Below are 14,310 nucleotides of genomic sequence, written 5' to 3'. Positions count from 1 at the left end.
AAACAACGGTTTAACAGTGGTATAAATGGTTATTACATACCATTAGTTATGTAAATAACACCATGAAACCCCCGATCTGCCCTCAAAATTACACCGTATAAACACATTTTATGCTGTCCCCTTTACACATCTGTGTCACAACAATCTGACTGTAATGATATATTGAGCTCCTTCCCTAGCCCCCCAAAATCTAGTAGATTTAACAACAGAATCAACGCTTCTGATTTACTGAGCACCTATTCAGTGTTTCCTTTTCAAGTTCAGCGTGCTGACTCACCCAGGAGACCGTATGCAGTAAGGCAATTCTGAAACAGTTAAGCGCTGTGAGCTCTTCTTCAGGATTTATCATCTTATCCAAATGTTTTACCAAAATGGATTATTCATTCAGAAGAGTGAGGGAGGACATATTATCTCCATTTTACAAATGGAAATCTAAGGTACACAAATTACAGGAAATATTGCTAGCAATATTTGGCACTCAAAATATTTAAAAGATAGTATGTGAGATCACTGGCCGTTCTTTGCTACTTCTTACATTCGGTCATTGCTTTATCTCAGTCTTCTCCTACTGAGAGTTATATACACAGAAGTAGAGGCCTAAATACCTCTTTGGAAACGGACGGGAACCCTGACACCATGCTTCTTTGTGAACACCTAGCCAAAAAGAGTACAGAATTGTTCCAGCTCACTTTGTAACACTTCAGTTCAAGAAACAGGTAAGTATTTCCTGTGAAGTTATTCCAGCCAAAGAAACACAGAAAGCTACCCCAGAAAAACTATGGTACTTCCAAACGAACCATCTCCCAGGAGGTGACCTCCTCTGGACTCTCACCAGATTGTCCATAATTCCCTTCTACAGATGGGCCACAACCGGATGCAGTGTTCCAGATGTGGCCTCAAAAGTACCAGTAGAAGAGGGGAATCATTGCTCCCCTGAACCTGCTGACTACGCTCTAATGTGGCCTCGTATCTGGTCAGCCTTCATTGCCCCAAGGATGCAGCGCGGACTTGCGTTCAACTTGCCCATCTGGACCCTCAGGCTGCTTTCTGCAAAGCTGCTCGCTAGCCAGCCCGTCCCTTGGCCTCTCCTTAGTCTCTCCCATGAGCGTGACCTAGCATTTGTCCTTGTTGAACTCTGTAAAGTTCCCCCAGTTTGTTGAGGTCACTCCAAATAGTGGTCCTGCTGCCACCCAATACAACGTCACCCACAAACTTGGTGCGGCTGCACCCCATCCTGTTGCCCAGGTTGTTGCTCAAGATGTCACACTGCACTGATCAATCCTCGAGGATGCTGCTCGCCACTGGTCAGAGGTTAGACTTTGAACCCTTGATCATTCCCCCACGAGCCTAACAGCCCAGCTAGTTTTTCTCTCGCATAGCGGTCCTCCCATCCAGCCCATACCCCTCTGCTTGGCTGCAAGGACGCTATGGCAGACTGTGCCAAAAGCCTTGCTGAAGTCAAGGTAAACGGCTTCCGCTGCTCTTTGCTCATCTGCAGAGCGAGTCATTTCGTCATAGAAGGCAATCAGGTTGGTCAAGCACAATTTGTACTTGCTAAATCTGTGCTGGCTTTTCCCAATGACCTTTTTGTCTTTCATACCTGGAAATGCCTTTCAGGAGGACTTGCACCATAATTTTTCTAGGGACCGAGACAGATGCCCAATCTGTATTTCTCCAGACTCTCCTCATTTCCCTCATACAGCATAATGCTTGCCTTTTCCCATCACTGGGGACCTCCTTTTGCCTCTCGGCATCTATTTTCCAACTTCTTACATTCTCTGCTGAAGATACTGTAAGACCAGAAGTGAGCTCTCAAAATCGTTTGGAGAATGAGAGGGGAGCTCCAATTCGTTAAGAGCCTTATTACAGCTTTCATACTACAGCTTATCTACACTGATATTCTTTGCATGAAGAGGCTGTTCCTTTGGGTCTGCTATCAGTACAGTAAAATGCAAATGCACATCTCCAGTTTCAAAGTTCTTTATAGGTTTATTAGCAATAACAACGCAGTAAAAAAAAAAACAAAAAAACAAAAAACAAAAAACTCCATAGTTGTACACTTTAAGCAGAATTCAGCTGTCAGTCAACAGGAATTAAAGCAGCACGATTACACAACTGAACAGTTTGGTTTATGGAAGTTCTCCAAAAGGTTCTACAAGGAAATTATTTTAAAATTATTTCTAAAACGTCTTATAACGTTCACTATGCAATTCCTTCAAAATCGTTGTTAAATGCAGGAGTAAAAAATACCATGTAATGTGAAAACCTAAGACACTCCTAACAGCGTGTTTCCCTCTTTTCTCCCAAACTTCCTGCCCTCTTCCTTCCTTCTCACGTAAGCACCACCACTAGCTTACACAGCTAGACTCAAAGACCTGGACATGTCATCAGCACCCCTTCTTTTTTCTTCCTGCTTATTATTACAAGAAACCAAAGTTTATGCACAAGCCCAATGAAATCCATGTGCTATAGTCAAATCCTGCTTTCTGCCAGTACAACACTCAACGGAAACTATTATACATAATCAAAGCCAAATAATTGTTACTGTAGTTTCTGACAGCCCCAAACCAAGCATGCATGCTGAAGGCTTTCTAGTAAGTTCAGAAATAGTGAGAAAAGATGGATAGTCCTATAACATTGCTGGAGCAGACCAATGCCTAAGGGCAGAGCTCTGGAGGCGAAATGGCACAACCTGCAAACATTTCCACTCCCTGGCCCCTTTCATTGCAAAAATCGATTCCTTTGTTTGCAGGATGGATGCCCCACATAGGGGAGCAGCTCAAAAAGCTTTTTTCTTTTCCCTAGAAGAAACTCACTGGAGGTGAAAGAGCCGAGAACAACACGCAAGGACTGCAGATTGAAACATGGCTGCCATAATGGAGACGGCATTCAAAGCCGAGCACGAAGCCAAACCAGCCCCTGCTGTTAGATGGGACTTTGGTGAATTAACGTCAGCAATCAGATCCGTAGAATCACTAACGATGGGAAAGGTTTGAGCAGGATTACAGCTGATACAGAAGAACTTGAGAATGGGCTCACTGACCTAGAGATAAATCTTGGATGAAAACCAGCAAATAGGACTATATCTGAAAAACAAAACGTGGATGACTGAAAAATGGAAGGCTTGTAGAGACAATGATACATATCAAAAATGGGGAAACAGCAAAAGAAAAAGAATCCATTCCCAGCAGCTATAAGCGACACGGTCCTGCCAGATACTTGGAGCATGCCTTCATCTTTTTTTTAAAACTACGTGAAACAAATACAGCAATCAGCATAGATGAACTGTATCAAGCTTTTTTCTCTCACCTCCCCAAATACATATATCTATTACAATTTTACCTTGTTGAACAAATGGGGCAGAGTCTGAAGATCCTTTGTTTCCATTTTTATATTCATTTTTATTTCAGGGGAGGGGGGAAAAAAAAAAAAAAAAGAACATTTCAAGCTCCGTTACAGGTACCTTTAATGAGAAGGCAGGAACTAAGAACAGACTGTGCCAGTATCAAAACACTACATACATCCTATCGAAAGGGCCAGCCTTTTAAACATATTTTTATATATTGAATAGAGCAGTACGTCATAAAGGAAAAAAAGTAAAATCCTCCTAAACTTAAACCTTATAGAAAAGAGCCCAAAATACAGCATTTCAAAAAGAGAGGGAGATATCACTCTATCATAAAAATCAAACATTACTAAACACTTCACTCACACATTCCTCCTCCTCCTCCCCCCCAAAAATAGAAAGTCAAAAAATAAGGAAGATTGAGAAGGAAAACCATAAGATTCTGAATATTCCAGAAGATTTGACAGAATTTAAAACATAGAAACATTTCAGAGCATGGAAATAGCGCTGTAAAATGTAGTAATTTGGGACACTGAAATATTGAGAAGAAGGACAGGGAAAGAAAAGGCAGCTATTAAGATTAAAAAACAAGGGCAAAGAAAAAGGGGGTTTTATAAATGTAGCCCAACATGAGACTTAGTAGGCAAGAGTTGGGTCACAAGGGAAGGCTTGAAATATGGCTCTGAGAAACTTTACTTGCACAAATGGTTTAAGAACACAGTACAGCACCATGAGATGACAAGCAGGAGACACTGAGGAAGGAATAAAAATCCTCCCCTAGAAAAAGATGAACATTTATGTCTGTGTTTGAAGAAAGCAAAAAAAGGTGAAGAGTAAAGCAATAAACCAGATCTCAAGAGGGTGGGGAAAGCCACTAAGAGGATGGGGAAATAAAACTGACTAAATGGTGCTGCAGTTAATAAATTCACTTTTAGAGCTCCAGAAAAACAAGAGGTGGGGTGAGAATATTCGTGGCCTGTTATTCATAGCAGGATGAAGGCAGTCTTAGTCAATACACTTGTTGTTACAGCTGGTCATGTTCAGGTTTGTGAAAATATTGGCAAGACAGCACTGGATCATCCATCCCCCCCCCCCCCCCCCCCAAAAGCATAAAAAGATGCAGCTTGATAAAGTCTAGTGGAAGGGTTGAGTCAGTTAAAAAAGTCATAAACACAGTAAAGGGTTGAAGAGACCTGTCAAAAGAAAGAAGGATTTATGAGCAATAAAGTTAGACTAATATTTGTACTGTTATGGAAAAAAAAAGTATTTGTGGACCAGGAGTAAAAGAAATACACCTAAGAACATGAGCACTAGCTGCTAGATTTCTCCCGAGGATAGCTGTGCAGGAAAGCAGCAGCAACTTCGTTAGCCAAACGTCTTTTATTTGTCTAAGAGACTGATGTATGAAAAAGACATACATTTTGACCATATATATGATCCTTATTAAGAAGGAACAGATACATATGCACACACCCACCCACCCCTTCCTGACATATATTCCTTTCTAGGAAGAAAGGCATTAAGTTACGCAAATGAAAACAACGGCGGTACTACGAACTTTCAGGAAGGTTCGGTTCATTCTCAATAAATTCAACATTTCACCGAAGCGAGTGGCAACGAATTGGTCAACATACGCGAGACTTGTTTAAAAATTTATGAAAGACGACCGAACTAGTTAGAATAAAATGGTCTGAGTTATATTTGGAAGGAGTACCTTGAACCTGTGGATACATTCACTATTCATTGCCACAACAGATATTGCAACTCTGATATGTCTTCTAGTACCTTACTTTAAATACTTTGGTAAATTAACTTATCCTAAATCTATGAGACTCATCACCTGGATCTTATCACCTGGCAATCTCATTCAGAAATAAAATCCAAACAGTATTTGTCACCCTCTAAAGTTCTTTATGATTAAAAGCTACGCTTGGATGCCCAAGAGATCAGATAGATAAGAAACTGCATGGGGTTCCGGCAAAGCAGTGATGAGAACTTCATAGAAAAAACCCTTTCATCTCAGAAAGACACAAATCAAAAGAAAAGAGCATTTGACAGGGGCTCCTTCAGTCCTGGAATTAAAATACAAACTGGCAGGTTCCAAAAAGCCTTATAAATACAGTTAGAAGTAACTGGCTCTCCTGTGAATGAGGAGAGCAGAACAGGTTTTTTAAAAAAATTATTAAAAATAGACAGGTTCCTAGCTAGAAAGCTCATGGAAGACAATTGTGTGCATTACATCACCTAAGGAAAAGCTGTAACTCCTAACTAATTCAGAAGAAAAAGCAGAGCAGCTGGGCAACTTCATAAAGGACTACCTACCTCTGATGAATTTAACATGCAAAAAAATGAGAGGACTTTAAGAATCTGTCACAGCCTCCATCACAAAGACACAAATTCTTGGACTGCCACCTCACAAAGAGGAGGATAAAAACATGAAAACAAACAAAACAAATCTGTTTACAGCTGAATTTCACAAGATTCTAATGGGAAATCTAACTCTTATAGTAGCAGAAATTTAATGCAATAACGTAAGAAGGAAACAGTCCATCTTCTTGGAAAAGAAATGAGGATAATTCAAATTGGTGGAAAGATTTGATTCATCACGTGGGCCTATTTCACTAATAAAATATTGGAGTGAATATATTAGTGAATTGATTTAATGTGAACTGATTAAATATATACCCAGCTCAATGGACGTTTAGCACAAGCAAGCAAACTGCAGACACATATGAGAAGGGTCCTTGACAAAACATACATTAAAAAACCCTACTTAAAGTACCTGATAGACTCTGGATCCAGATAACAGAACAGAATCGCACTGTAAAGGCTATATTAGGGGGAAAAAGTCTGAAAACAATTGCTGACAAGCAGCAGCAGGCCGGAGCGCCCATCTTTAACCTTTAATACAACTGCTTGCCCTAGCCCGAGAGCCTCGGGCCACAATAATCCTGCCGAATCTTCGGTCAGGAAGAATGAAAGGATGGAACGTGCATCGTTCTTTTACAATTTACTCTTTAAAAACAACCATATCCTACATACGTGTCCTTGGCCCTGGATGCCAACTTATGAGCCAGAAATCTTACATGTCCGCATATCTTCAAAAATTAATTAAGAATAGAAAATTAAAAGTCATATTTAACAACACTCATTTCAAATTTCAGCTCTGAGAACACTGGTGCCCAGTAGCTTTGCGGCAGATCAATTTAGGACAAAAGAAAAACTATTCACATCAAAATACTGTTGCATTCATAACTCATATATATGAGTTACGCCTTGTATATATGAGTATGCCTTGTAATACTCAAGGCATTACCATAAAATATCTTGAGTGCCCTGTTTCAGTCACAAGAGAATTTTTGTTAAGACAAGAGATTAGATATGTGCACAAATACACAGGCACAGGATCGTACCGCACACAGTACACGGCTATAAAATCCTATCAGCACTGTTTTGAAAACACACACAGAAGAAACTAACCATGGGAGATTATACAATCTGATGCTGCAGGAGAATTCATTTATTTTAATTGGCACTACTCTATGTAACTGTACATTCATAGGCATATAACTGGTATTCCTCTTTTATAAATATTTTAATTTATGCCTTCATGAACCACAATACCATAAAGAGTAACAAAAAAACGCAGCTGAGTCGAAATAAGTTTTAACCGCAGCTCTTCAGAGAAATTGCTCAGCGCTTTCTGAAAGAGGAACAATGACAAGGCATTTTAACGTTACCACTGCTGGTGTACTTTTAATCATGAAGAATTATCAAAACCACATCACAACATATTATTGTTAGCTTGCCTCTATTGACCTTGTTTACTAACTACGTTACTGCAAATGAAGGAAACAGTGATTTCAAAGACCAGTGTGTTCACTTAGACTCCACAAGAAAAAAGCCACAATACCTTTAATTCGGCTTCAAAGATTTACTCCGGAACTGAAATGCAAAACGACTGGAGCGTAGGAAACCTAAGACATAGGCATCGCAATTTTATCAACATCAACAACAAAAAAACACACCTGAGAGGGTGGGCCGTCGCCTACCTAGGTTATTTAAAAATCATTAGCTGGGAAGTAAATCAACAGTAGGCCTGAAACCTCTAATAGGTTACTCTCATAACACAGAGGTTACGATTTTGAGCTTGTTCCAAATTCCCAAGCATGGGTGTAGCTCCACATTACAGTTTCTCTGCCAACAGCCCTTGCTCAGGAGACACCTGCCTCTGCTGTCCCTGGCAGCTCCTTCTTCCTCCCCTTTCTCTGCCCTCCAGATTCTGCTCCCCCTCCGTCACTGTTACGCCGATCAAACAACTTCTGAGGCCACGAGGAAAATCAGGTCACCAAAACGATCAGGGAAGCGCCGGTTCCAGCATCTAGCTTCCGTTTTGCAGTTTAATTCATCATGTGGAAGACAGCATGATAAATGTAGATTAAATACTTAATTTTTTTAAAGCATTTTACTGGGGGCGGGGGACGGACACAATCCAGAACTCCTAGCTTCCCGCCTGTATCTCCACAACAACAGCATACAGAGTCGCAACACTGAAGGCCTGGAAAGGCAAACATGACATAGGCGACTAATTTAAAGTATGCACTTACCATATGAAAAGGTTCTAAAGAACTGAAAAACTCAGACCTAGCTGTTAACACGGCTGCTTCCTCAAGGGAGGGGTGGGAGGATGAAAAGACAGACAGGGCTGAAGTTTAGAACAAGCAAACTAAACAAAGATGAAGAATATCAAGTGAGGTTACTCAGATCAGCGCAAAAGGACTGTTCTTTCAGTGCCAGTGATTCTCACTGGAAGCTATTAGCCCTCCGAAGTGAGCCAATTACATTTGCTCACTTAAATATTCCTGATGTTTCCTCTACTAAATTATCACAAGTCCAAGAAATGAAACTGGAATAATTAAAACCAACTTTTGGGAATACTCAATATTCTCAAGCGCCTTAATTTTCTCCTTCAAATAATATCCTCCAAATATTCTCAAATTTAGGAGCGTATTGTAATAGAAAAGGGAAATTAACTACCACACCTAAGTATTGCAAGGAAAAAACTAAATTCACATTCCACAATTCTGTGAAATGCCCCCCTCAAACAAGTGTAAAATTTTCTAGCTCTAGATTTATGAAGAGGTTAACAGGATACCAACTGATTTTATTTTTAGAATTGAGAGGTAATAGTAATGGAAAAATATCTGCCCTGATTAGCTGTTGTCTAGTGACAGTTATGAAATATGTTTTAATGAAAATGACAGAAATACCCAAACTCTAGAAACTGCTGTTAAGATCATACCTGTAGCACTTTAAGAAGTCCAGCTCAGCTGGTGAAGAAGTTCTAGTCTTCTTTCAATACAGCAGTAACGACAGAAGAATAAGGAGCAACCGCAATGACGCACATAAGCTTTAAACTTAAGAAGCTGTTAATTACTATTAGGGATATTTATGGAAGGACAACAACAAGTTTCATTGCAGAACCAGTAAAAAACTTCGTTAAGAGATCAGACAGAAACATACGGTAGTATGTGTTACACATACAGATGTATAGCCCTATCAAATCTTGATATTTCAGAACTGAAATCTTTCATTCACAAAGAAATTCGTATTTGGAAAGCTCTGCGTATACAAGATCCTTAATATTGGAAAATGAACTGAAAGGAGTAGTAGGGGCTGATAAGAGAACATCTGACAAAGATACGGCTGTGCACAGAATCCACAATTAAAGATTGTCTACAGTACGGGTTTTCAAAGGTTGGGCACGTAATCAGGAGAGGATCTGTACTCTCCTGGGCTTTAAACCATAAACACGATAGTCTCTGAACACGATACGATATCACAAGAGGACAGAGCCATTTGTTAGCGGGTCTTTCCAAAACCTACGTGTCTCTTCGTGCAGGTACCTTCCTCAGAACAACCATGCTCACAACAAAAGCCTTGAAGGAGTTGATTTAAAAAAAAAAAAAAAAAACAACACACTCCAATGTCATGAAACCAGTGAATGACAACCCCTCGCTCAGGTCCCAGTTATCCCAGCTACTGAGGATATTTTCTTTGTGAAATCGACATTTTTCCCCTCAGTAAAAGATGCATACGAATTACTATAATTAATGCAATGATGCAGTACTACTAAAACTTTTCATGACAAAACGCCTTCAGGATCAACCAACTCAAGCTGGGACTCTCACCAGCAACCGGATCCTAAACAGACTATTCCTATCTAAAAACTGAAATGACAAAGTTAGCTCTGCTACCAGGCACCTTAAGAACACAGTGAAGCGTTACTGCTTAAAAATTACAATTCCCCTTTCCCAAATAAAATTTGGGGTAACAAGATACTGAAAGTAGGGGAAATATCCTGGCACTGTTAGAAACACGTATTCTTTTGTCTCAACCAAAGGGAAATAGTCCTGTTTCCTTCTGTTGCGTTTATCACCGTTGTATCTTCATACAATCACTTGTGGGTTCCCAAGGAACGTATGCATGCACTATTTACACACATACAAAAGCACAAGTAAACAATATATCCCAATATATCCAAAACGTGCTGCCAGATGGCTTTAGAAAGAAAAAATAAAAGATCAACTTAAAAGCTCTTACACTGCCGGCAGTCCATTTTTGGACGTAACTATGAAAGTAGAAGCCTTTTTAAAGCTTAATCAACATTTTTGCAACCTTTTGTTTCACAACTAGAATCTCATCTAGCCGTCTTCACGGAACAGGCTTAGCCATATGACTAAATCCTGTGGTCTATATGTAGGGTTTTTTTTTTAAAAAAAATTAAATCACAGTGCAATATTGCAATGTACTATGATATTTTGAGTCTACAAGATCAACTGAGTACATGTATTAATTAAAAAGAAAAAAAAAAAAGATCTAGTAAGACCAAAACCGCAGACATAAAAAGTATACTTTTAAAAACCGTAAATAAAATATATGCATATGGTGTTGAAATTTACTTACCACTGGACCTGTTTTTGCGGTTTGACTTCCCTCCTGTAAGAAGCATCTTGAGACTGTTTCGAAACATGGCGATCCTGTTCACCTTCGTGTATCCCCAAAACTGTGTAAAACAAAACCAACACCTATAAAACCTGGCATTTTTTGTGTTTTCATTCATCCAGACTATATCCAGGACAACATAATCTCTTCAGCACTGCTGACAAAACCTACCTATTTTGTCAAATTCTTTGATCAATTATTATCCAGTAATAATGGATTTGAAGAATAATAAAAATAATGAACAACAACTTTCAGGAAACAGATTCAGTAAATTCTGCCTCCATTTCCCATGACTATCAAAGTCAAACCTATGAAAAAGAATTACTACTACCTACTACACTGCTTAGAAAAAGTCAGTCTTGCTGACAGCGACCCACAGACTAGAAAAGGTATTGTCTTTAGCTCCTGGGATAGGTAACTAGCAGAGTTTTCGATAAATCGAATGAGCTGTCCCGCAGAGGAAGGCAACTCAACCTAAAGTTAAGATCATCGATGTTAACCAAAAAAAAAAAAAAAAACACACACACACAGAAACATTATCCATGTATTTTCCTGACTCTGTACATCTCAAAAAAATAAAGAGGTGTCTCCATGCTGCTGAAGATAAAAGAATGAGCTTCTGGGTTCACAAGACACACTGACAGCTTGTTCTAGCGGAACATCTTCTAATAAGAGTAGGTAAGCCATTAAAACAACAACTACAAAAGCAGCTCAAAATTAGACCAAAAGAATAGTAGAGACTTTGATCAGGACATACAATAAAGCATAGCTTTGCTTCTTTTGCATACATCGTATTCCAGGTAACATGTTCACCTTCTAGAAACATATCACAAAAATCTTTTCAACAATATTCAATTCTTCTTGGAGGATGCTCAGTAAACGTGACCTTTAGTTACTTCACGGCTTCCTAATATTTTCAAGCATAGACACAATAACACCCAAATCAAAAAGCTTTACATGTATATTTTAAGCCACTGAAAGTCCTCATAAAATGGTCCATTCAATCACATATAAAGACAGCGGCCCAGAGCATACACATAACAAACATCAATAAGTGTGCACACATGACCTTAACTTTATAGCATTTCCTGGCTTCCAGCACACTTCATTCACTTGCTAGATTCCCCAAACAGATTTTGGGGTATGTGTGTCCGCATGCATGTATGTGAACGTGAATATTTTTAATCAGAATACAGTACTGCTATTCCCTTTATATCTATCAGTCATGTGAACTTCATCTGGCATCTCTCGGAAGCCTTGCATAATGACATTAAAGCACAAAGAGCTAGTATTTAGGCCTATTCCCAAAGCTCCTAAACAAAGCTTACCCTATGTAATATGAAATACCAAAGCTTAGCTCACTCTTCGAAGTACGCTAATATGAGGTGACATTTAAAAAAAAAAAAAAAAAAAAAAAAAGGCCTAGTCACAAACGCAACAGCCTTAAATTTGAATTCTACATATGTAGTTTCTATAGAAGGCTGTAATGCTCACATCATACAAAGCAAAACTCCTGGTTTGCGCATATCTTTCCTCTCTTACGTTTATTAACAAACTCCTTCACATTGCATTGAAAGAACACAGAACGTTCTTTGCAACATCTGAAGGAGAAAACATGAAGCAGATATTACATGTAAAGAAGGCAACTGAACTCAGTATTGTTTCTTTTGGAACGTGATAGAGCTATAATCTCTCCAACACCCCACTAATCCAAATATATTTATCTAGGCTTTGAGCAAGAGAACTAGAAGGCAATAAACATCCCTTGCTGCCTTCTGTAGAACTGCTTGTGTCCAAAACTAGTATGAGCTCTTCCAGCAGTTTTGGACATAATACTAAATGGACCATCAAAAAACCTGTATGTTTTAAAGGAGGCTGTAAAAAAGGAAAACATAGCAAGTAAGCAGCAACGACTTTGTTTTAAGACAAAATAAATCTATGAATCATCTGTGCCATGCACAGTTTAAAGAATTTTATTTTCCCTTTAAGTTTGAATTTCCTTCCTTGTTGACCTCTGGAGCAGAAACGCCTTTGAAAACAAAATCGTTTCAAAAGTTGATTCTAGAAAGTAAAATTACTGTAAACACGTTGGTCTTTCAAACATTTGAAAAGAAACACCTCTTAATAAACATTCAAGGTTTTGCTCCCCGACATCTCAGCTAAGAGAACGCCTGATGAGGCCTTCTGTGCATTACAGGGATGCTCCAAATTTTAGTAGTTTATATCGACAGCGCAGTGAGTAAAGTCAGAAAATACCTTTAAGCTTTAACTGAATGTGTGAAAAGGACAACCTAAAAAAAATAGCAATACTTCCTGACTTGGAAGCGTTTCAACAATTCTATGAGCTGTTTCTTCATATATTAATGTTTAATTGAAAAGTAAGTGAAGGAAAATCCTGTAAACAAGAACACCTTAGGGCCAAACCACGTGATTCCATTAGCTCATTGTCCAATTTGGGTAGTAGATCATACTACATCAGACTGCTAAGACAGAATTTACTCCCACAGCCTTCATAACATTCAGCAAAAGTCTACTAACACTATCTAGTCAAAAACTATCAAAACATTATACGTAAGTCTGTAAGAGAAGTGTCTGCAAACGTTTATCACACCATATTTATAAATGAGAAACCATTATAGTCAGTGACGAACCACTTCCCCCCCCCACCCCAAAAAAAAATCGAAAGAGCATCAAAAGTATAAATCTTACAGCACCCTACTTCTATGCAACGCTGCCAAACTGAAGACGGGAGCATCACAGTATTGCTCAGTAGAATAGCTGCATCCACATGGGAGCACCGAGAGGATTCGGTGCTGAACAGCTTCTGACCAGCCAGCACAGAAGTAAGGCATTCCTCCTTACGTCGCTCCCTTTGGAGCTCATCATTACAGATGAAACAAAACTTTGCAAATAGGAACCAGTATCTAGGACTTGACAGCACCCGGCCAGTGGAATATATAGAAAGAATATGATAAAAAACATTTTTAAACAGATTCTGTGATTCATTAGACAAGCCTTAACACTTCTGTACTTTTATTGCTGGTAAGTACCATGACAATATTCTGTAATGATAAGCAGGAAAATAGTTACTCCAAGGTCTCATTGCTCATTCCCTCACTCACCCGCTTCTATCTGTCCTACAACAGATCCTGGGGCATCACGCTTCTCTAGCACGTCTTAACTTCATTCCCAATAGGAATGAGGGAAACAAGATTCAAAAACAGGGTAATTGCTTAAGAATTTTTCTGAAAAAGATGATAAAATCTTCAGCTTCTGACAGAAAATATTCAGTTACGCAAAATAATGGAAAAACCTGTTAAAACTGTTAAAAGTTCCTGGTAGCACCAGATCTGTCTCTTTCCATGAGGAAAGCTGAAATCACTCCATTAGAAATTAAGTAGTGTACATTAAGAAGTGTATATTAAGAAGATGCTAATAATGACATCTTTTTGCATATTAGTTTTCAGGTTTCATTAACACGGAAACACTGAATTAACATTTTGTAAACAAAAATCTAGTCTTTCACAAATTAGTGAACTGTTTTCAAAGAACATTCAAACTTAAAAAGGAATAGGTAACAAGGTTTTTTTTTTTTTTTAAAAAAAACAAATGACAGATTTACAAAGTAATTACCATGAGATGAAAGAAATTGAAAAAGGAAAGTGCACAACACAAGCCAAGTCATTCCTTCAAGCACTTATTCCGTGTATAACATATATTGTATATAGTAACCTGCTCCACATTTGCTCGCGACAGCTGCTAGACTGAAATTTTCCACGCTCCTCAAATAAATTATTCAGTTTAACCTACACTCTTATTTAAAATTGCACTGAAATTCAAGGGAATGTTTTGAGACAGCCTAATTACATGAGACCTAGTACACTCTATCCAAGAAGAAATTACATTTAGCACAGCCTTTCCTTATCTAAGCCACCTATACTTGTTGATACTTTGACCAA

At 38.7% G+C, this 14,310-nt stretch overlaps 1 protein-coding gene across 7 annotated transcripts in view; it reads right to left on the bottom strand.

Annotated features, from left to right (window-relative positions):
• TANC2 (tetratricopeptide repeat, ankyrin repeat and coiled-coil containing 2) overlaps positions 1–14,310 on the bottom strand; it is a 253,384-nt gene that overhangs the window by 200,229 nt on the left and 38,845 nt on the right. For all 7 annotated transcript variants that reach the window (XM_068918703.1, XM_068918706.1, XM_068918707.1 and 4 more), the window contains exon 3: positions 10,313–10,412. In XM_068918703.1, the coding sequence (XP_068774804.1) occupies positions 10,313–10,379 (67 nt within the window). In that variant the 5' untranslated portion in view covers positions 10,380–10,412. The remainder of the gene's footprint in view (positions 1–10,312; positions 10,413–14,310) is intronic.

The sequence above is a fragment of the Struthio camelus genome, chromosome 25 (assembly GCF_040807025.1).
Source record: "Struthio camelus isolate bStrCam1 chromosome 25, bStrCam1.hap1, whole genome shotgun sequence".
Classification (NCBI taxonomy): Eukaryota; Metazoa; Chordata; class Aves; order Struthioniformes; family Struthionidae; genus Struthio; species Struthio camelus.
This window is presented reverse-complemented; position numbering and strand designations above follow the sequence as displayed.